Below are 23,529 nucleotides of genomic sequence, written 5' to 3'. Positions count from 1 at the left end.
GCTATCTAAAAGGATTCAACGCGGTAGTCACACAGAAAAGGGCACAGTGGCTTTTTGTCACTCTGAAGCTTCAGAAATGAGGCCTCTTCCTTATTGAGAAAGCACTTAATCAGTAAACTTCAAATTTCTACCAGCATTTAGAGCCCTCTGCTGGACCACAAAGTTCACAGAGCGGATTGTTTATTCGACTAGGAAAGGACGTTTTTCATAGATGATGGAAACCGTTATAGTGCTACGACTGTACTGAGAAAACACCTGCTGTACCCTTTTGGAACCTCCTGTCAAGAATTTCATATTGAAAAGACTTCATTTTCCACTATCTTAGTAGCAGAGATTACAGGATGAGACCTTTTAAAACTCCTTGCTATCTCTGTAAAGGTGTGCAAGTACAGTCAATTTCTCCATTAGAAAAAAAATAAAATTCGGATGTATTTTTTATACAGTAGCTACAGCAGTGCAGAGATTCAGAAATCACCTGCTCAGAGAGGGTTCTCCGTTAGGTTTCCCATGCACTGGATCCTCTTTGTACATCCGTGTTCCGTAAAAATACCAATAGAGTGCCCCGGAGTTGTCTTCACCCAACGGTTCCACGCGAAGACTATCCGCGTCCAAACCCTAGGACAGAAGGAAAACGGGGGGTTGGGGAAACAAGGAACAAAATAAAAATCTAAAATGAAGATTCAACACTCATATTCAGAAAAAGCAAAGCACTGTATGTAATTTTCAAATAAAACACATGAAAACGAGGGTACCTTCTTCTGAAAAGCACAATATGAAAAATTTTCGTAAGTTTCCAATTCCCACTCTTGCTCTCAGTGTACAAAAAAAAAAAAAAGGAATCTTGGTGAAGACTTGCTAAGTTCTCACACTTACTCACCCAATGATTTTCGTAACGTGTCCCTATAGGAAGCTGAACTGAGAAATCACCAATACATTTAATCACTGATGTTTGACAAAGGTTACAATCTGACGTCCCCACGAGTGAAGGCCATATCTGAGCCGTAAGTACTTTTCAGAAGAAAGGAAGTGGGAAGAGACACCTCAACCTTCCTCTTGACACGCTTTCTTTGGAATGTGTGTGCATATACGACAACCTCACAAGTACATAGTTTCAAGTCACTGGCAGATTTCAATAAATATTTTAATTACACTCAAATCCTAGGAAAATTTACAAAAAAAAAAAAATCAGTGGCTTAGTTTTTCTCGTTTTGGCTGATGAAAGGGGCACAAAGAGATGACTCAGTCTTTGCTATCTCAATAATATAGATAATATATGCTTTCGTATATATTGTAGGTCATGGACTCCCTTTGCTGCAGCGGTCACAGTGCTGTACACAATGTCACGGTCGGGCAGAGTCCAGGGGACAGTGACAGCAGCTCAGCTCTGGCTCCTCTCAGTGTCTGAATGTGGGCTCACTGCTGCAGAGCACGCGCTGTGGGCGCACACACCTTGAGCAGGTCGAAGACGTCGTCCGCATCAAGCCGATAGTCGCAGAGGCGGTGCAGGATCTCCACGCGCGTGCGGAGGGGCAGCTCCTGGAAACTGGCTTCACGCAGAGGATTGGGCTTCCCTTCCTCCAGCTCCCAGCGGTAGTTGATGATGTCCTCCAGGTAGCTGTGGAACGTCTGAGGCCTAACCCAACGGCACCCCCCGCCACAAAAGCTCATTAATGAAAAGCAGCAAATGGGAATAGGGGAAACAGAACTAGTGTTTGGACAGTGGCAAAGGCTGAACAGAAAGCACACAAGGACAGCCATCCTGGAGGCTGTGCCAAACGCCATCAAAGCACACGTTGGAATACATCGTCTTTGCTTCAACCCACAAAATAACACGGTCTGACACAATATCCTTTCCCTTCGCAGAGGTTACGCCATTCGTATAGATGGGCAGGCTCATAAAAAGAGAGAACTTATCTACAAGTAACTATTCTAATTGGCAGGCTTAACTTTATATGTTATTACACATAAATATTGGAGCATGTTACAGAACACACTGTATTTTAAATTCTGAAGATAGTTTTCCAATCGGAAATATTTATTTAGATAATTGTTTTTGTTTGATAGGTTAACTTAACAGAGGAAACGAATGACAGCGATATCTTCTATCCAGTGGTTCACTCCTCAGGAGCCAGGAGCCAGGAGCCTTTTCCCACTCACCCACATGGGTGCAGGGTCCCAAAGACTTGGGCCACCTTTCACTACTTTCCTAGGCTATCAGCAGGGAGCTGAACAGGAAATGAGGCAGCTGGGACCCAAATCAGTGGCCATATGCAAAGCTGGCACTGCAGGAGGGAGGCTTAACCTACTACATGACAGCAACATCACCTATTTATTTGTTTATTTTTAAAGATCTATTTATTTATCCCCCAGTTGTAGGCAACGATCCAAGTTTCCTCGTACCAAGGCAGTATTACACTGCGGCTTTCAGGAATGGGCCACTGTACTCTAAGGCAGGTGAGAGAGCTCAAGCAGACTGAGGTAGAGGGGGAAAACAGGCCACCAAGCCTGGGTCTGGCAGAGGCACCTGCACATGTGGAAGAGCTGGTCTGGCCTAAATAGTGTCATCCACCACCTGCTGACACGTGCAAAAGCTCAGACTGGGGACTATGCCTGGCTGGGCTAGACCAGAGCAAACACCTGCAAGTTTCAGAGCAAGGGGTAGGCCATGTCAGGCTGGGGCGCCCACCTGAATGTGAGATTCAGATCTACAGGCAGATTCTACAGGGGACTTGTGGGCTGGCCTCTGTGGGACTGCAGCAGCCAGGGGCACATGCACAGCCCAGCAGCAAGGGCAGAACATGTAAGTAGGGCTGTGGCAGTAGCCAGCATGTGTGAGATCTAGGTCTGGACGTGGGCCTGGTAGGGGAACTTGGGGAACTTCCCTACTGGTGAGTGCAAGGGCTGGAGCTGGAAGCAGGCTAGACCAACTGGGCCAATCCACAGCACATGTTGGCATGACCAAAAGCCAGGATGGGATGCAGGCCAGGCTGGGTTAGATCACAGCACCTGCCAGTTCACAAGAAGGCTGGGGTTGGACCAGCCTGGGCTAGACTGCTGCACCCACCAGTGAGAGCTGGGTTGGACTGGGTTCAGCTAGGCTGTGTAGCACCCGCTGATGAGTGCTGATACTGGAGGTAGGCCATCTCAGACTGTGTCGCAGCATCTGTCAGCATGCGCAAGATCTGGGGGCTAGGAACAGGCCTGGTAGGGGAACTTCAGGGACTTCGGTGCTGGGCTGCTGATTCCATTGGTAAGCATGAGAGCTGGGACTGGGGTAGACTGGTCTGGTCAAGGCAACAGATTTTTCTCAATCCCTGCGGGCCAGGTGGAAACAGGCTGCTGGACCTATTGGAAAGTGCTGGGAATGAATATAAGTCATGTCAGGCTGTACCCATTAGCAGGAGTGAGATCTGGGGCTTGGGAAGGGGCATGATTTTGGGCTGCAGCTTCTGTTGGTAGGCATGAGAGCTAGGGCTGGGGGAGGGCAAGGCTGGTCAAGATAGCAGCACTTGTTGGCATATACATGGAAACCAGGTCTGGGGGCTAGTTGGCTGAGCTAAGCTGTAGCACTCATGGGTGTGCACAAGAGCCAGATGGGTTCTCCGTAAAGACCAGCAGTAGGTAAGGGCCTCTGGTAGGCTGGCTGGCCTGGTCGGTAGCACCTGTCACTTCGCATGAGGTATGGGGCTGAATTGGAACTGACCAGACACCTGCACCCACTTGAATACGCTGACTGGTGCAAGTGACAAACTGAATCCGACTGGCTGGTATGCACAAAAGACAAGTCTGACGTCAACCCTGACAAGGTTTCTTGGGGGACTCCCCAGCTAGATTCTTGGACTCAAACTCTGACCACATGAAAATCACAAAACATACTGTCTGAGCTTAGAGTCCATGTATTGGGACTGGGTCTTCTCAGGTTGTGATGTCTGTGTAGTGGATTATAGGTCCAAATGCACATGGGGGACAGGACAGCCAGCTCACCCAGAGCAGCAGGGGACGTCAACTGCCTTGTCTGAGGTTGGGAAGCAGAACAGATTGGTCAATTCTCCTGACCACGCTTTGCGACATGTTTCTGAGGTGGACCTGGTGAGCTAACAGACCTTGGAGAAGACTTTCTTACTCTGGTGCAACAAAGCCCATGTCATCTCAGAACTACCAAAGCACTCGGTACCTCTCCTCCACAGCAGGGTCTCTAAGGTGTCATCATGTGGCTGTCCCTACCCTGAGGACAGCAGGGAGTGCCGTCTCCCCTTCCTTCCTTGCAGAAAACAGGAGAAAGAGGAAGGAAAAATTTGTCCCACTCACCTTCCCCCAACCCTCGATTCCCCAATCAGAGATCCAGATGGGCACACAACCCTCTTAGCTACTACATACTATTAAAATGAAAATGATCTATTATTTAACTTAAAGAGTTACAGAGACAGAGCAAGTGAACTGGGAGCCAGGAGCTTCAAAATTCTCTCATATGGGCTGTGGAGTACAAGGCCTAGGCCATTTTCTATAGCCTTCCCAGGCCATTAGCAGGGCTCAGGACTGGAAGCAGGGCAGCTGGTGCCAAAGGCGGATGATTAGCATGCTAGCCAGCTGAGTCTGTGCACTGCCCATTTGCTTATTTGAAAAGCAGAGTTACAATGGCTGGGGCTGGGGCAGGAACCTCTTTGCAGTCTTCCCTGTGGGAGTGGGGGCCAAAGTACTTGGGTCAACTTACGTTGCCTTTCCCAGGTCATTAGCATGAAGCTAGAAAGGAAGTAGAGCGGCTGGGACTTCAAAGGGGCCCATGTGGGATATGGGCATTGCAGGCAGCGTGACCCACAGCACCACCATGCAGGCTCCCGAAGAAAGTTTTTCTATAGAAAACATTGAACACAGCTAGATGGCAGCTAAATAATTTTCTGGCAAGAATCTAAATGGCAATTCCATAAATATATTTTAACATTTTGATTGCGAAGTCAGATAAACAGAGAGAAGAGACAGCGAGGAAGATCTTCCTTCCCAGATTCACTCCTAAAGTGGCTGCAATGGCTGCAGCTGAGCCAATCTGAAGCTAGGAGCCAGGAGCCCCTTTCGGGTCTCCTGTGCGGGTGCAGGGTCCCAAGGCTTTAGGCTTTTGGGCATCCTCAACTGCTTTCCCAGACCACAAGCAGGCAGCTGGATGGGAAGCGGCGTCGCTGGGATACAAACCCGTGGCCATATGGGATCTTGGTGCCTGCAAGGTGAGGATTTTAGCCACTAGTCTACTGCGCCTGGACCAGATGTAAATAAAATTTTAGAACACCTTGGTAATAGGTCCCCTTGTCTACCACGCAGACAAGGTTTTTTTTAAATATAAAGTTCTCCAGACAAAAAGGTTTGTTTTACCTGTAGAAAACTGTAACATTGAATCTGTGCTATGGGGAGCATTTCAGAGTGGCGACTTTGCTAAACTGAAGGGTGCTCCATGTGACAGGCGACCCTTGCCGTGCAGGCTTGTTACTCCAGCAGGAGGCAGAGCAGCACAGGAAACGCTAGGATCCTGAGGAGCGCTTCTCCGGGTACCACATGCTCGGGGTTCTTTTCTAACAGTGCCATTACCCAGCTCAGATTCAACTAAACCACTTTTGCTCAAGATTTTCTTAAGGTCCTCTGTTAAGAAGTTATAATTCAGGTCCTCATCTCTTGCTTCTTAACAGCAGAAAACAAAGAAGGTGAAACCCTGAAACCCATGATTAATCTGAAATGAAAAGGCTTCCAGAAGGTAAAAAGCTGCCCAACACACCTCCTTAGGAGTCCTTAAGGGTTGCAAAGGATATAAACATCTTTTCATTATTTAAAATACCACACCATGGAAATATGGTAACAAAAAAAAAAAAAATCAAAACAATTAGTTTCAACAACAACCAGGGCTACTTTTCTTTATTGTTTGATAAATTCCAAAGTGCTTTCCAAAAAGGTTCTTAAACTGTTTGAGAGGAAGGGAAATATGGAGAGGGAGGCCAAGAGGGAAGGGAGAAAAAAGAGAGGGCCAGAGAGAGTGATGTGCTATCTTGCTGGCCCACTCCCCAGATGCTTGTTCATAGCGCTGGGCTCGTGTTCCACCAAAACCCATGAGCTTCATAAACACTGTTCACAATCACACAGCTCGAATCTCACAGGGGTGGCAGGGCCGCAAACGCCTGGGCCATCCTCCACTTCTCCCACGCCATTAGCAGGAAACTGGATTTACACTAGAGCAGTCAGTGGCTTTTTCTACTATGTCAAAACACTGGCTCGAAAGTTTCTCAACTGTCATTAGGAATGCCTCCTCCAACACTCTTAAATGACCTGCGTTCTCCTTTGTGTTACAAAATAGCAGGACTGCTACAGCTGTCAGCAAGTGTCCTGTGATGGAAGATGTTAGATTAGTTCCTAATTAACTCTTATAAGAGAGAGAGACAGAGAGAGACAACATGATAATAAAGACAAAACAGCCACTTTTCCAGGTTTCCTATTAGTCATGACTCAGAACCCCAGCAGCGGTCTGGTGCAATGCTTCAATGGCTACATTTTCACCTTAAAAGCACAGGGATCCCATATGGTTGCTGGTTCGCATCCTGGCTGCTCCACTTCCCATCCAACTCTGTTTATAGCCTGCAAAAGCAGAAGAGGATGACCCAAAGCCTTGGGACCCTGCACCCACGTGGTAGTAGACCTGGAAGAAGTTCTTGGCTAATGGCACTCGGCTTTGGCAATATCCAAACATGAAATAGAGAATGCCATGGCCTCAGTTAAGTCTCAGCTGGCAGAGACTGGCAGAATTCACTACCATGTATGTCAATGCAATATCTGAAGTTCGCAGATAGAAAGAAGGGCTCCTGGGCCCGGCACAGTGGCCTAGCAGCTAAAGTCTTTGCCTTGAATGTGCTGGGATCCCATATGGGTGCCGGTTCTAATCCTGGCAGCTCCATTTCCTGTCCAGCTCCCTGCTTGTGGCCTGGGAAAGCAGTTGAAGAATGCCCAAAGTCCTGGGACCCTGCATTCACAAGGGAGACCCAGAAGAACTGCAGGCTTCTGGCTTCGGACTGGCGCAGTACGGCTGTTGTGCTCACTTGGGGAGTGAATCATCGGATGGAAGATCTTCCTCTCTGTCTCTCCTCTCTGTATATCTACCTTTCCAACAACAAAAAATAAAATAAATCTTAAAAGAAAAAAAAAAAGAAGGGCTCCTGAGTTCTCTGAGGCACGTGGTCCTTGAAAAAGGCACGACAATCAAGCTTAGCAGAACAGAAACTAAATGATAATCAAATGAAATTAAAAAAGACTTTGCAAAAAAATGACAAAGTATTTATTCTTCAAGATCATAAAACACCCACACCCAAACAAAACCTCTTTAGTGGTACTGTGTAGCAGCTATCATTGTCAGTACACCCAAAATAACAAGAAAGCAATGACAGGGTAGAAGTCATGACTGCTTGTAATCAGAGCAAAATGAATACACTGTGTATCTTCCAGCAGAAAAAACATGCATTCTACACAGATTTTACATGTGCTTATAGAGATTTATGCTGGGCAATCAAGGTCAAAAAATAATAAAGAACATGGAATGCTCTTTAAAACGGAAGACAATTGACAATTTTTCCCCAAATGGAAGCCTAAACACTTTGTATCATGTGGGAAGTTGGAACTGTCACGTGTAAGGTAGAGAGATACACAGTGAGCATTAGGAAGAGTTTCTAACAGTAATTTTAACAGTCATATAATTTTCTTTGCAACCATTTTAAATATACATGAATAAGAGCCACAAGAACGAGAACCTCTCAGGGCGATCAAAACCAGCCACGCAACACCCCTGGAATATTCTTCCACGTTGGGGTTTCCAGAATGTGAAAAAAATAAAGCCCGTTCCTCATCCCGAGGTACTGAGGTAGTCTGACAGTAAGGAGTGGCCCGCTCTCCCGCCTCCTCTGCAGACACAGAAGAAGAAAAACCTGAAATATGTGTTTATCCATCTACCTCTAGGCCTGACCCTTCCCACCCTAATCACAGGCCAACATGGCATGTATCCCTCAACTATGTAAACATTAAACAAACAAACAAACAAACAAACAAAAACAAAACCAGAGATCAGACTCTGAGTAGACAAAAGTAAATTAAAGAAAAAAACAACGCAAGTCAATGATCAATGGATAGAAGACCTCTTGGTCCCCGCCTCCGTGTGTATATACACACACACGTTTTTCTATGTGGGCCACTAATTATGGTGAGAAGGGTCGAGGAACAGGAGAAAGCATGATACTAGTGCTTCTAATACTCCGTTCCTTCTTCTAGCATCTCATGGGAGCGGGTACAGAAAGGGAGAATCTGCACCCTGCATCCTAACCGCATCCGTACCCGGGGATGGGGCAGAGTCACTGACGTGGAACACGCTCCAAAGGCACTGTTCAAATGGTTTCCCGAGTTCTGAAATGCTGTGGACTTTGTTGCTCTAAGGTCCACTGGCTGACACAGTCCACCTTAGTCTCCATTCACCCAGTACTTCCTGTCAACACTTGGCTGGGACAGCTGTCCAGTCCATTCTGCCCTCCATCTTCTGCTATGGCACTAGATGTCCTCAGCAGGCCCCAGTGAACTGCCGTATTTCCCGTGTGCACCTGGGCATGCTGTCCACCGAACAGGCTTCAGCAGCTGAGGCGGCCCAGGTCTGGCACATGCACTCCATGGTCTGTCTCACCTTGGCATTTGCTGGTTCAGCCTGACCTGTGAACGGTTCTAACTCATGCTGGTGGGTGCTGCAGCCTAGCCAGCCTGGACTGCCCCTACTCTTAGCCCTAACGTGAACTTACCGGTGTTGTGGCCCAACCTGGTCTGTCCTAACGCTGTCCTGGTTCTCACAGCTGCCAGTGGGTGTTTATAAAGTGGCTCAGCCAAGCCCAACCTCGGACCTGATGCACATGTAAGCTGGTGGATATGTAACCTGGCCTGGTCTGGGCTGCTCCCTTCCCAGGTTCCTGTGCTCACCTGCAGAGACTGTGTCCTTGCACAGGAGTTTCCCAAGTTCCCCTATCAGGTCACCTCCCAGTAGCACATCTTGTACACACAGTGGGGCCTTGGTCTAGCCTGTGGTGTAGCATCCATACCTGCTCCATCCCAGACCCAGCTCTCACGTGGCTCAGTGGTTGCTGAGACCTAGCCCAGCCCACTTCACTATGGCTCTCACACTAACCAGCAGGAACCACAACCCAGCTGGGGTGTCTACTTAGCCCCCTGACCAGGCCTGCTCCCAGCCACAGATGCTGTGGATGCTGTTGGTTACTCAGACCCAGCCCAGCATAGCCCATCCACGTCTTGGTCTTTGCCACTGGATGCTGCAGCCTAGCGCTGCCCAGTTTGCCCAATCTTTTATACAAACTGGTAGGTGTGGTAGCCTAGACTAGCCCAGCATGGCTCGACCACATCCTGGCTCCCATGCATGCCAGTGTGCTATGGTTTGTCCTGGCCCTGCCTGGTCAGCCCCCCCAAGCCAATCCACAATCTTGATTCACATGCTCTCCACTGGGAATTATGGCCCATCAGGGGAGTTCCCCAAGTTCCCCAATCAGATTGACTCCCAGACCCAAATCTCACATGTGCCAGCTAGTGCTAGGCCCTTACCCGACGCAGTCTGCACACTCCGTCCCAGTCTTTTAATGACCTGATGGATGTTGTGGCCCATCTTACCCCACACCCTATTCCTGGGTGTGCCTAGCATGTGCTGCGGCCAGGACTAGTCTGGCCTGTTCCCAACCCAAGTACCCATGACTGTTGGCGGGGTTCCACGGTTATGCCTAGCTCAGCCTAGCTCAGCCCGTCACCACCCCCTGCTCTTGAGCAAACCAGTGGATAATGCAGTTCCATAGAGTGAGCCCACAATCCCTTACAAAATCTGTCCTCAGACCAGGTTCTCTAGTTTGCTGGCTAGTGTCGTGGCCCAGCCCAACCGCAGGAAAAAAGACACATGGTCTGATCTTGCAGCTCATGTGCATGCAGGACTGGGCCACCTCAGCAGCTGACCCTTGTACTAGAGTGGAGAGCATTCCCAGAGGAACATGAAAGACAAGTCAGCCAACTCATCTAAGCCGACAGAAGTCTTTGAGCACCTGATCATAAGATGGAAAGGACAGGTTGAACACTCCATGCCAGGTTCTACAATAGGAAGTGAGGTCTGTGGGCACACTGAAGTAGATAGCCAACATGCCTTAGAATGAATTTCTCACCTCTGGTGTAATAACTTCTTCGAACAGTAAAGACTGCTGAAGTAGTGCCCTCGAACATTCTTGCTGACACTGGGACCATAAAGACAACCTCCAACAACTCTCCATCTCTGGAGCAGGACAGGAAGCAGCGGCACGCCCTGTGCCCTCCACTCCACCATGGACACAGGAGGGAAAACGGCAATTAACTCACCTCTACCCAACCCTCTGCACCCTAATTGGGGACCCACATCCGTCTATAACACTCTCACCTGTGTAATAGATATGAAAAGACAATTTTGAAAATCCAAACACTTAGTGAGTGGCTGCCTGGTATGAATTGTTAACACAATGGAGATGAACAACAAAAAGAACCTACAAAGCCGATGAAAATGCTCTGCTTTCCTGAGCAGGTGCTAACTGCATTTGCATGAAAAAGAGTCAGCCTGACTAGACTAGGCCAGGTGGCGCAATAAGACTGTAAGGTGAGATGAGTCATGCCAGCCCGGGACCAAGCGGGGGCCAGGTACATGAATCCCAGGGCCAGGGGAACTGATGGGGTGTGGGTCACTTGGCCCTGATCCTGGGGCTCGCCTTCCAGGGGATGTTGGTTTTGTGAACCCTGGGGGGCGGGGAGAAAATCCAGTGGGGCTCACGAACCTGGCCAGGGTACCAGGGCCCTCCTACTAGGTGGGTGCCAGGTTCGTGGGCCCCAGTGGAGCAGGATTCAGCAATGCTTGGGACACCTGGCCCAGCTACTTGGACAGCCTGCAAGAACATGCCCTACTTAACAAAAAAGGCGGAGCAGTGGACACAGCCTCTGTTGAATATGGCAGCACATTTGGTGCTGAAACTGAAGAACAGATCTAACTGGACAACAACTACAAACAAACAATGATGGCAGCAAATTTCAGTGAATGGAGCCAATGGACATGGGGAGAGTGACATCATCCTTGGTCGGTGAAATCGGTAGCATTTCAGAACTGTCCATACCACTTGCACAGAACCTCCAGGTTGATATGACGTGGCAGGTCCTCACCCCTGGGTACAGGGACATACGGAAAGTTGTGAGTGGTTTCTCCCTCTGCTTCTCCTGTTGCCCCAGGAACAGAAGAAATAGCAAATTTGGAAGTAATCAATTCACCCAATTTTCCCTAAACCTTGACCCTTCCCCCCGATCAACTATGTAATCATTATTTTAAAAATTAATACATAAAAAAAATCTGCCTGGGCTCGGCAGCGTGGCCTAGTGGCTAGGGTCCTCGCCTTGATCCCATATGGCCGCTGGTTCTAATCCCGGCAGCTCCACTTCCTCTCTATCTCTCCTCCTCTCAGTACATCTGACTTTGTAATGAAAATAAAATAAATCTTTTAAAAAAAAAAAATCTGCCTGAACACTTAAAATGTGCAAATGTTACAGTGTCTTAATTATATGAATAAAGGTAAATTCAAATAAACATTCAGCAAAGGTACTATAAGTCACAAAAAGATAAATGATTTGAAGAACAAAAGTAAAACCAAAACACTGAGCTATATTTATTTTTCAGTGGCCTCAACTAGGAACCATTATATAACAAAACAATGCTGGATGCCAAATTAACTGAGAAATTAAATTTCCAATTTTGAGAAATTTTCAGCGAGAAAGTAAACCAATCCTGTCTCTCCTCCTCTGTATATCTGACTTTGTAATAAAAATAAATCTTAAAAAAAAAATGAAAATAAACCAACAGAAAGTGAGGATACACCACATGAAAGCATGAACCATTCTAGGTTAAAGAAAACTTACTCCTTCTACAAAAGATGAGAGCTGATAAAAGGAAAAAAATTTGGTTGCAAAATTAAATGCGTAAATTGTTCAAGACATGGTTTATCAGTCTTATCCCTTTTACAGCTAACAGCAAAGCAGAAATTCCTAATATCCAATCCAGGGCTCAACTATGCCACGCTTTTATGAATAAAGATAACGGTAAATGAGAAGGTTATGTCACACAGGGGTCAAAGCTGCTAACCAGTACTGTCACTATCCCACATGGGCGATGGTTGAATCTGGCTGCTGAACTTCCAAGCCAGGAACCGGATAATACACCTGGGAAAGTAGCAGACAAGAGCTGAAGTGCATAGGCCCTACAACCAACTGGGAGACCCAGAAGAATCTCTGGACTCCTGGCTTTGGCCTGGGACAGTCCAAGCTGTTGAAGCCATTTGGGGTGTGAACCAGTGGATGGAAGATGTCTCTCTATGCTTCTCTACAACCTACCAGGCTTGATAACATCTTTTCAAGGTCTACTGGCTGACCAAATCTACCTGACCTTGGCACATCCACAGACCCAGACATTTCCTGCAAAGCTTGGTTAGGAGAGCTGTCCAACCCGTTTTGCTTTCCTTCCTCTTACAAGGCACTCAACATCCTCTGCTGGCCAAGACGAGTTGCTGTCATGTCCTCCATTGCATATTGGCATGTTATCCACTGCACAGACATCAGCAATTGCAGAGGCCCAGTCCTGATATGAGCACTTTAAGCTCGGACCACTTGTGATTTTCCTGTGGCCAGGATTTGAGTCCAGGGATCTGGTTGGGGAGTCCTCCAAGAAACGTTGCTGAAGTGACGTCAGACCTGACTCTTGTGCCTGCCAGCCAATGCATGGTCAGGTGCAGGTGCAGTCTGTCACTTGCCCCAGTCAATGCACATAGCAGTGCATGCAACTGGCTGGTCGATTCCCACCCAATCCCAACTCACAAAAATCAATGGGTGCTGTGAACAGCCCAGCCCAGCCCCACTCAGGCCCAGTCCTCACGTAGATCAACAGGTGATGTGGCCTAGCTGGGGTGACCCCGGTGACCCCCACCTGAGGCCTGCCACCAGCACCAGTAGCTGTGTGTGCTGGCAGGTGCTGCAGCCTAGTGCAGCCCATCCAGCATCCCACCTGGCTCTTATGCACACCCATAGGTGAAATGGCTTAGCTCAGACTATCCTGCCCCAGACTGACCCCACATACATGCCCATGGATGCTGCTACCTCGTCCAGCCTGGCCCGCCCCTAGCCCTGGCTCTTAACGCTTACCAACAGCAGCTACGGCCCAATAGGGATGTTCTCACAGTTTCCCTACCATTCCAGCTCCCAACCCTAGATGCGCTTCCAGGAGGGTACCATGGTCCATTCTGATTTTGACTCACCCTGTCCTAGCACTTGCCAGTGGGTGCTGCAGCCCTGTCTGGCATGGCCCACTTGCAGGCTCAACACTTACCAGCAGGTATTGCAGCCTAGCCAAGCCTGGCCTGCACCTGGTTTTGGGTCTCGTGCTCACCAGCTGAAATTGTGGCCCAGCAAGAGTTTCTCAAGTTTTTGTACAAGGCCCGTCTCCAGCCCTGGATATCCTGTGTGTTGGTGACTGCTGCAGCCTAGCCTGACTTGGCAAGCCCCGAGTCCTAGGTCTCAACAGTGGCTACTGCAGTCCAGGCCACCCAGATCCACTCCCAACCCTTGTCTTTGTGCTCACAAACGGCAGCTGTAGCCTAGTAGAAGAGTCTGCAATGTTACTTACCAGGCCCTTTCCCAGCCCTGGTGCTTCGACCTAGCCTGGCATCGCTTCTCCCTTAGTCTTGGCTCTTGCCAGCAGCTGTTCCAGCCTAGCTCAGCCTGGCATGACCCACCCCCCTTCTTGGTTTCAATCATTTCTGAAGGTTTCAATTACTTTCATTCTCTATGAATGACAGAGAGAGTAACCCTTGGAGAGAACTACCATCCATGGGTTCATTCTCTAAATGCCTGCCGAAGTCAAGGCTTGGACAGCCTAAAGTCATAAGCATGAGATTACACCATCAGGTTTTCCCACATGGGTGACAGGCTGGGTTCATGTGGGGAGTGAACCAACAGGTGGAGGACTTCGTCCTCTGTGTAATTCTTGCCTTTCAAAGGGGGGGGGGGGGACCAAGCACTGGACTTGAGCTGACAATAGTGGTTAAAGACACCGCCTGCTGTGCTGCCATCCCATATGGGCCTTGGTTTGAGTTTCAGCAGCTACACTTTCAATCCAGCTCCCTGGTATTAGAGCTGCAACAGCACTGCAGGATGGCCCACTTTGTCTGGGCTCTGCACGGAGCTCCTGCTTCACACTGGGGCAGTACTGGCTGTTAGCCATGTAAGGAGTCAACCAGTAGGTGTGGAGACTTCTTTGTCTCTCCCTTTCTAACTAATTCTACCTTGCAAATAACGACTGTGGACAACAAGACCACCATGAACTTAGTGTGTTTTTCAACACAAGTCAAATCTTGATATCCTATGACGGATACTGCGGACAGCTCGAAAAAGGATTGGAGACAGTGATCTTAAGATCAGACTTCCTATTGAGTATTTAATGAAGTAATAAAGAAGCATACATCAGAATGTCCATTCACTTTTGTAAAAGGGTTATTTATTTTTCTATTTGAATAGCAGTTACAGAGGAACACAGACCTTCTATCTGCTGGTTCGCTCCCTACAAGGCTGCAAGGGCAGACCTGGGCGGGATTAGAACTCCAGGCGTTCCCTCCAAAGCTGCAGCTAGCCTGGGGGAAAGCACGGGAAGGGAATGGCCCCAGGGATCTCAGTGTGAGGAGCCACTGAGCTGTACGTGTCATCAGGAAATGTGCACCTTTTGTATGTGTGTGTCACACAGGTTTCAAGGAGACAGTGTCACAGCTGGTACCTTGATCACATGGCCGTATAAAGCAATCTGAGCTAGACCTATACGAACTGTGAGATGAACAGATTTTGGAGTAAATGACTAAATTTTTGGGGTGGAGGCATGGCATTTAGGTTTTCTCTAAGACTGCCATATTGGATCATCTGAAAGTCTTAGTAGAGTGGGTGTTGTTGTGGCATAGCAGGCTAAATCACTGCCTGCAACGTCACCTCCCCAACCTTCTCCCACGCCTCAACTCTCCCCACCCCCAAGCAGTGGTTCTCACGGGTGTGCTTCCTTGTCAATCGTGTAAACGAACCCAAAAATAAAATAGAAAAAATTTTTAAAGTTTGCTTTGTGGTTATGTTCTGTATAGGCATAGCAGAGGGGCACAGTAGGATAAACCTGTTACAGCAGTTTTATAGAAAGAGGGAGCGATGAAGATCTTCCCAGCCACTGGTTCACTCCCTCAAGAGGCTGTAACAACTGGAGCTGAGGTGATCTGAAACCAGGAGCCAGGAGCTTCTTCCAGGTCTCCTATGCGAGTGCAGGGTGCCAAGGCTGTGGACCATCCTCAACTGCTTTCCCAGGTAACATACAGGGAGCTGGATGCGAAACAGGGCATTCAGGGCACGAACCGGTGCCCATGTGGGATCCCGGCTCATGCAAGGCAAGGATCAGGCCACTGAGCCTTCGCATCGGGGCCCTGGGAACTCATCTATACTCAGTCTACACAGTTACACGTTGGCTAATAGTTGGCTCTGGCTTATTACAGGAGAAAGCCAACAGCACTGTGACGGCTTCATTAGATCCCTGTGCAAGAAATCCTCAGGCAGGTCAGAGCTACTCACGTGATATCCCTTCGCTGATAGCAGCCTTGAAGCAGACAGGCAATCAGGTCACTGATGAACTCCACGTCATCTCTGTGAAGAGCAGCTTCTAACTCCTGGGGACGAGAAGGGAGATGGAGATTGAAAACATTCACAGGGATTTCTTTACACAGCACCACAGCAGCTGCAAGGAACTGCCTTCAGGAAGCGCTTGTGACCCACGCCCTTCTTCCCATACACTGCTTGAAGAGGACCTAGAGTTTCAGCTTCTGTTTTTCCCTTGTAATTCACTTGCCCCACTGATTCTTTCTTTTTTTTTTTTTAAAGTTTTTTTTTTTTTTAATTTTTATTACAAAATCAGATATACAGAGAGGAGGAGAGACAGAGAGGAAGATCTTCCATCCGATGTTGGTGCTATTTAAGTCAAGGCTGGGTGGCTCTTATTAAAACTACTGCATAGGCCCGGCGGCGTGGCCCAGTGGCTAAAGTCCTCGCCTTGAATGCCCCGGGATCCCATATGGGCGCCGGTTCTGATCCCGGCAGCTCCACTTCCCATCCAGCTCCCTGCTTGTGGCCTGGGAAAGCAGGAGAGGACGGCCTAAAGCCTTGGGACGCTGCACCCGTGTGGGAGACCCAGAAGAGGTTCTTGGTTCCTGGCTTCAGACCGGCGCAGTACCGGCCGTTGCGGCTCACTTGGGGAGTGAATCATCGGAAGGAAGATCTTCCTCTCTGTCTCTCCTCCTCTCTATCTGGCTGTAATAAAATGAATAAATCTTAAAAAAAAAAAAAAGAAATAACATTAACATTTGGAGAGAAAGGAGTCGATGTTAATGGTGTAATTCTATGTGAGATGGATTTGCTTTGCTTGGGATTCAGTCCGTCAGCAAAGCACTCAAAACTTGAATTAGCTCAAGGATGCTACTGGGTCCTTTCTCCCCCTCGTACACCACCCCCCCCCCGCCCCCAGAAAAGTCAGGATGATTTATTTCTCAACCACCCGAAACGAACATTTTTCTGAGATGATAAAATATCTTCAGCTCACTGTCTACTGTATGACATTCACCTGCATTCCAACCAGTCACTTCCCAAAGCCCCACCTGTCGTTCACTTGGTGCTTAACTTTCGGCTTTTATTTATGATGCTGAAAATAAAGAGATGTGCGCAAGACGCAATTTCTCATCTCAGTGTAAAGATCCAAGCAGTCCATATTTAGTATCCAAATAATAAGCATTTATAAACAATTTTACAGAGACAGCCAGCCAGCCAGCCTGACAGATGGAGAGTTCTTCCGGTCACTAACTTCACTCCCCCAGACCCCTGAAACTGAGAGGGCCTGGTTGGCAGGAAGCCTGCAGGCCGGAACAGCAGCTGCTCTCCCAGGTGGCTTACAGGGCCTTCACTACCGCCTTCCAAGGCGAAGGCATCAGCATCAGAGAGGAGGGGCTGGGACTCAAACCAGGCACTCTTGATATGTCGGGGAGCATCCCGAGCTGTGACTTTACTGACACAACAAATGAATACAGCATGTGAACTATTTTAATTGTTTCACTTTACTCTTTGAAATGTTTCCTCTAAAAAACTGCTTTGGGCCACCGAGGTAGCACAGTGCGCTAGTCCTCCACTCACAGCACCATTATCCGTATGGGCGCTGGTTCAAGGCCCTGCCGCCTCGCTGCCGATCCAGTTCCCTGCACCACGTGAGAGACCTGGAAGAAGCTCTTGGCTCCCAGTTTCAGATCAGCACAGCTCCAGCTGCTTTGATTATTTGGTGAGTGAACAAGCAGATGGAAGGTCTGTTTTTTCTAACTCTTTAAAGTTAAAAAAAAAAAAGTCGCAAGACAAAAAAACTGCACATTGTCCTGGTACACAAAGAACCACAAAGCATCTGAAGCAGTACAACCAGAGAGGTATCCTGTCCTGCCTTGAGAACCCAGGTAGACCAACCTCAGATCCAAAGGCAAGGAGCCAGCTTGAAAACATTGTGCTTGCCTCAAGTGCAAACATGGACATTGTTAACACACACGTGGCAACAGTTCTCATTTTGATACCACCTCATCAATTCCTGTGGGCATATTACCCCCTGCCCACCTCTACCTTCTAGTTAGTACTTAAAAGAAACCCTATAAGGTGTATTTACAGTACATTCACTCAACAAATATTTACAGAGCACCATTCTAAGATAATGTAGCAATTTTTAGGTACTAACACAGTTTAATCAGGAGGGAAGATGTTACAGAAAGAAATGTAATCATTATTATCTCCCCCCAAAAGGGCCACCGGTGCTTTGAGAAGGCTGCTTTCATGACAGAAGCTCCTAAGTTGGGGAGACTGTGACAATGGAGGGAGAGGCTTAAGCAAGCGCACGGAACAACATGAGCAAAGCCCAACGGAGGACACTGCTGTCGGTTAACTATTCTCAAGCTTATGTAAGCAAGTAATGTGAGCCAAGACTGACAGGTGACACTCACCCTTTCTTGGGAAGACAATGGCAATGCACTAGTTTCTGGAGGCACAGTGGCCGTGTCAAGCAAATTCCAGGGGTGGAGGGTGAAATGGTGGCAGCAGCAACAGGGCAGGAAGAAGATGCTTAAGGACTTAGTGAACAAACAGAGCATAGAAAAGGAAATTCAAAATCATACAAAAACAGACAAGGGAAGACCTGGACAGCTTGTATCATAGCCTGGTCACTGGGTAAGAACTCAAGGCAAACTGCTAAACAAAAAATTATTGAAGCAGAAAGTCACAGGCTATTTTGTTTTGGTACGCATGTCAGAATTATGAATGCTAGAGCTGCAGGATAAATCACAGATAAAGAAAACCTGAGCCACCCACTCCAGTCCTAGTCCCAAACAGCCAATGCTCCCCCCCCCATCCTAGGCGGGCCCAACACATTCAACAACTGCAACAACCACTTGGATCCTTCTGTCAAACTACACCGTACTCCAGGATGTGAAAAGCCATCTAGGAAGCCTTCCTGGCTGAGTCACACCCCGCTGGTCTCGCATCACACATGACCAGTGCAGATCCGGCCACATCTCCAGCACGGTGAACTGCTGCTAGCACAGGTTAAATCAAGGGAGTACACCGACTAGGCTGCAGCTCCCATTGGTTTATGCGAGGGCCGAGTGTGTGCTGGGCAGAACCAGGCTGGACTGCAACACCCACTGGTTCCAGTGGAAGTTGGGGCTGAAAACAGAAACAACCCAGCAATCGCAAACCACCAGCTGATTGGGGCGATAGACTGTGCCGGGCCCTGTGCTTGCTAGAACACACAAGAATCTGAACTGGGAACACCTCAGACAAAGTTTCTTTGGGGATCCCCCGAGTCGAAATGCCGGACTCAGAACCCTAACCAAGAAAAGACAGAAGACAGAAAAAGTCAATCACCACCTTAGCCACATGTTGGCAGCGAAATACTGGGCAAACGGAGACTCTATGATGGACTATATCAATCAGTGGATTCTTCAACAACCTCATCGTGCTTGGATTGGCGAGATTGGCAGCGATTCATAACTGATGAACTATCAAAACCACTTGAGCAAGTATCTCAGAGCATGCCCCACATCTGGGACCTGGGGTGGATGGGAGACTGGGTGGGGCTTCTCCCTCAATATCCCCCTTTACCTCAGATACATGAAGGAAGCAATATGGAAACAATAGTCTTACCCACTTTCCTATAGCCCTTGAACCTTTTTACTCTAACTATGTAAAGATTGTCAAAAATATAATAAAAAGAAGAAAGGCCCCATGTGAGGTGAGGTGAGGACTGTGAGGTCACACCCAAGAACTCTGAGGAGTCAGCCTAAGCACACACACAGCACCACTCTTACTCTTTAGATAATGATTAAGAGCACTGACTTCATCAAACAAGCAACCATGCAGCAGATGGCGGCATCTGCTTTCTGGCTTCCCTTCGAGCCACAGTCGCTTGCAGCAGCGGCCAGTTCTCGCCGAGGCGGGCAAAAGCAGAGCGTCTTCTGTGTTGGAGCACTGCCACAAGCGCTACTCTGCTCCTTACACTGGCTAGTGTGAACTGAAGAGTATTAGTGCTATTCAGTCATCTACTCTGTTAGACTGCTTACGGAAAAGACGCATGTGCTATATTTTCTGTAGCCCTTGTTGTAATACGATTCTTACCTTAGAAGATGCTTTAAATATTCAATAAAAACAGGAACATCACCCATCACATGCTGCGCACTACATGTGAGACGTCTGAGCATGCTTAGGAAAGAAGGGGAGGCTACATACAGAAATCCCAACATGGGGAAAGTCTGTTTCGTAAAAAAATTATGTTCACTGCTGTGTACCTGGTAATTAGAATCATACCTGATGTAGACAGAACTCAAACCTTTCCTTGACTAAAATTGTAGAAAATAATCAATCATAAAACATTTTGGGGTCCAGCAAGGGGGTCTAGCAGCTAAAGTCCTCGCCTTGAATGCCCCAGGATCCCACATAGGCTCCGGTTCTAATCCCAGCAGCACCACTTCCCATCCAGCTCCCTGCTTGTGGCCTGGGAAAGCAGTCAAGGATGGCCCAAAGCCTTGGGACCCTGCACGCATGTGGGAGACCTGGAGGAAGTTCCTGGCTCCTAGCTTCAGATCGGTGCAGCACCGGCTGTTACGGCCACTTGGGGAGTGAATCATCGGACGGAAGATCTTCCTCTCTGTCTCTCCTCCTCTCTGTTTATCTGACTTTGCAATAAAAATAAATAAATCTTTAAAATGAAACAAAACATTTTGATGGTGCTGGTATAGGGGCATCATGGGTAAAGTCAGGGGCTATCATGCTAGCACTCCATATGGGCACACTTCTGGTCTAGGTTACTCCACTTCCCATCGAGCTCCATGCTAACGGTTGGGAAGAGCAACCAGAGATGGCCCGAGTGCTTGGGGCTCTTGTCATCCTCATGAGAGACCTGGATCAAACTCCAGGCTTTCGGCTTCAGCCTGGCCCAACGTTGGCTGCTGTGGGAAATCTCTGTAACTCTGCCATTCCAAATAAATAAATAAATTCTTATTTTTTAAAAATAAAGTACAATAAATCCTGCATTAAGAACATAAGGTCACATGGGGAAAAAACTAGAGAAACTAAGAAAATACAAAATAAAACTATCAGGAAGGCATGACTTGCATGAGGCTTGAAGTGCACCAGCTAGGTGAACACTGAGAAAGAACTTGGGAAAGTTCAGGAGCAGCGTGGTAAGTGTCAAGGGCTGTCTCCGAGTGGAGCTGGCGACGGCACTAACAAATGAGGATGGAAGGGCAGACAGAGCTGATCCCCTGCTCATCTCGGACAAGGTCAGATTTCTAATTCAGACTTAAAGTTCTGACTTTTGCTAACGGAACTGGAGGTGGAGTCCTCTGAGCAACGGCATCATGCAACAACAATGCTGGCAGCAGCTCAGGTCTCGGTTGGAGCAGGAACCTGGGTTCGAACAGATGCCCCAAGACCCTTACACAGATTCTGATCAGACGGTGCCAGGGCAGAAGGTTACAGTTCTCCAGAGTCTAGCACTGTGACAAGAGAAGGGAATATTTTGAAAATTATTGAAAGAATGGATAAATAGTAATTTAATGTAGGACAAACAGTATGACTAACAGCTGTGGGTGAACCTCTGGACCTAAAATGCACTGATGATAGAATCTGCAAATCCACTTAATTTCTAATACAAGGACTCTGGATCATACCTTTATTTCAACGCCAAACACACTCAAAGAAATCAAAAACGAAAGCCATTCAGAGGCACTGGATTAGTGTAGAAATATCATTAAATCAGGCAGAGAAAGTTTAATAAAACTTGCGGAATTTATAGAGGTCCTGACTCTAAGCTCTGAAACCTGAATGTATGGAAGAAGTATAATCCAGATATAAAAGTAAACCATTAGGGATGACATGGGGGTCCAGTAGGCTGTCTTCCACTTCTGATCCAGCTCTTTGCCGGTGGCCAGGGAGTGGGCCACGTCACATACTGACCTATTTGGGTTTGATGCTTGCCCACCCTCCTGCTCATGTTCCCCCTGGAAGGTCGTGGTGATGGCTGAAGTAACTAGGTCCTTGTCCCCTATGGGTGAAATCCAGAGTTCCAAGCTCCTGGAATCGGCCTGGCTCAGCTCCAGAAATCGGAGGCATTTGGGAAATGAACCACTGGAGGGAGCACTCTCTTTCAAATTAAGTAAATAGGTCAAGTACAAGATTAGTTGTCACTCATGGGAGAAGTGAGTCATTTGCTCAAACAGCTGAATGTACTGCCAAGGCCAGCACTGTAGTACAGTGGGCAAAGCCAAGGCATGTGAGACTGGCATCTCTGGAGTCCCGGCTTCTCCGTTTCTTTTTTTAAGATCTATTTATTTTTATTGCAAAGTCAGATATACAGAGGAAGAGAGACAGAGGAAGATCTTCCGTCCCATGATTCACTCCCCAAACGGCTGCAATGCCCAGAGCCTCTGAGCCAGGAGCTGATCCGAAGCCAGGAGCCGGCAGCTCTTCCAGGTCTCCTACGCATGTGCAGGGTCCCAAGGTTTGGGGCCGCCCTCGACTGCTTTCCCAGGCCACAAGCCGGGAGCTGGATGTATCTTCAAGGACTTGTTCCGATGATTAAAACGGCAATGCCGCGCCTGACACACAGGTGGTGCTGTTCCAATGGTTCGTATTGATCACTCCAGCTTCCTAACACTCAGCTTGCGAAAAGCAGTAAACGCTAAACTGACACTAAACAATTCAAAACCCAAAAGGCTTTGGGGCAGAAGTGCAAAGTATTTAAATATATGTACGTGCACCAATTGAACTATCTGGAAATCCAAAGTCATTAAAGTTTTACAACGTAAAGATCTCAACCCAGAATTAAAAAAAAAACACAAGACTAAGATCCTCTTAAGGAGCTCTACCTCAATCACTTTCTTTCCTTCTTTCTTTCTCTCCTCCCCTTGTGTTTTCTTTTCATTGTGAACACTGAGCTGTGAGCACAGAAATGTGAGCTTTGCCAGGATGCTCAGAGAAAAGGCAGCAAATCAGCCTTGGGAAGGGAGACCCCGCTTACTCCCGCCTCTGCTGCTCCACAGAGTAGCTGAGGGGAGGGACAGGACGGGACCCGCGTGCAGCTGGCGTCACAGCTCATTAGTGAGAAGTCTGTCCAACGCTGGCCCACCTTCCCACCCTCAAGAACAAGCTCAAAGACACACAGTGGCTGCCGGGGAAAGCACTCGGAACCGAGGGAAGAGGTTCAATGCCACAGACCCAAGGAAAGAGTCGAAAATTCACTCTCAGAAATCCCGCATGTTTAGTAAAGTATTTCCAGATCCAAGACAGTCAAATAACGGAATATTACTACATTTCTGTAATAGAACCACAAAATACACTTAGCAACTCTTTCTTAAATAAAACTAAAACTATTTTTTTCTTATTTGATGTTACTAATAATACAAAAAGTTTTGTTCAAATTTTGGTCTTAGAAAAACACCCTTTTCTCCCACTTCTGAGTAGGGATTAAGACCATAGATTTGCACTGCATTTAGAAACAATAGCACCTTTTTGTTTATTAAAGGGTAGGGAAATGCCCAAATAAAAGTCATGTTTATTGTATTTGATTTTAGGGGATTACAAATCTTTCTAATTTGCACAAGGACTAAACTAGAATGTGGTATCTCAGAGATCTGGCTTCTGTAGGGGACCAGAACAGAGCTCACACAAAAGACATGCAAAGCAGGTCCTCTTGAAGGACCATCCCAGCTGCTGTACAAGACAGAGTGCCTGGAGTGTGGGCTCAGAATGCACACCAGCCTCCAGAAGGCACCCCTGACTTGGGCAGCTGATGCTTTCTAACTTGGTATAAATTAATTTAATCCCAAAGGC

The 23,529-nt window shown here is 47.7% G+C and overlaps 1 protein-coding gene across 2 annotated transcripts in view; it reads right to left on the bottom strand.

Moving 5' to 3' along the window:
- Positions 1–23,529, bottom strand: part of LOC101530942 (chromatin remodeling regulator CECR2) — a 96,332-nt gene that overhangs the window by 23,935 nt on the left and 48,868 nt on the right. For both annotated transcript variants that reach the window (XM_058656130.1, XM_058656131.1), the window contains exons 2-4: positions 15,700–15,794; positions 1,450–1,633; positions 476–615 (exon numbers count right to left, since the gene is read on the bottom strand). In XM_058656130.1, the coding sequence (XP_058512113.1) occupies positions 476–615; positions 1,450–1,633; positions 15,700–15,794 (419 nt within the window). The remainder of the gene's footprint in view (positions 1–475; positions 616–1,449; positions 1,634–15,699; positions 15,795–23,529) is intronic.

The sequence above is a fragment of the Ochotona princeps genome, chromosome 27 (assembly GCF_030435755.1).
Source record: "Ochotona princeps isolate mOchPri1 chromosome 27, mOchPri1.hap1, whole genome shotgun sequence".
Classification (NCBI taxonomy): Eukaryota; Metazoa; Chordata; class Mammalia; order Lagomorpha; family Ochotonidae; genus Ochotona; species Ochotona princeps.
This window is presented reverse-complemented; position numbering and strand designations above follow the sequence as displayed.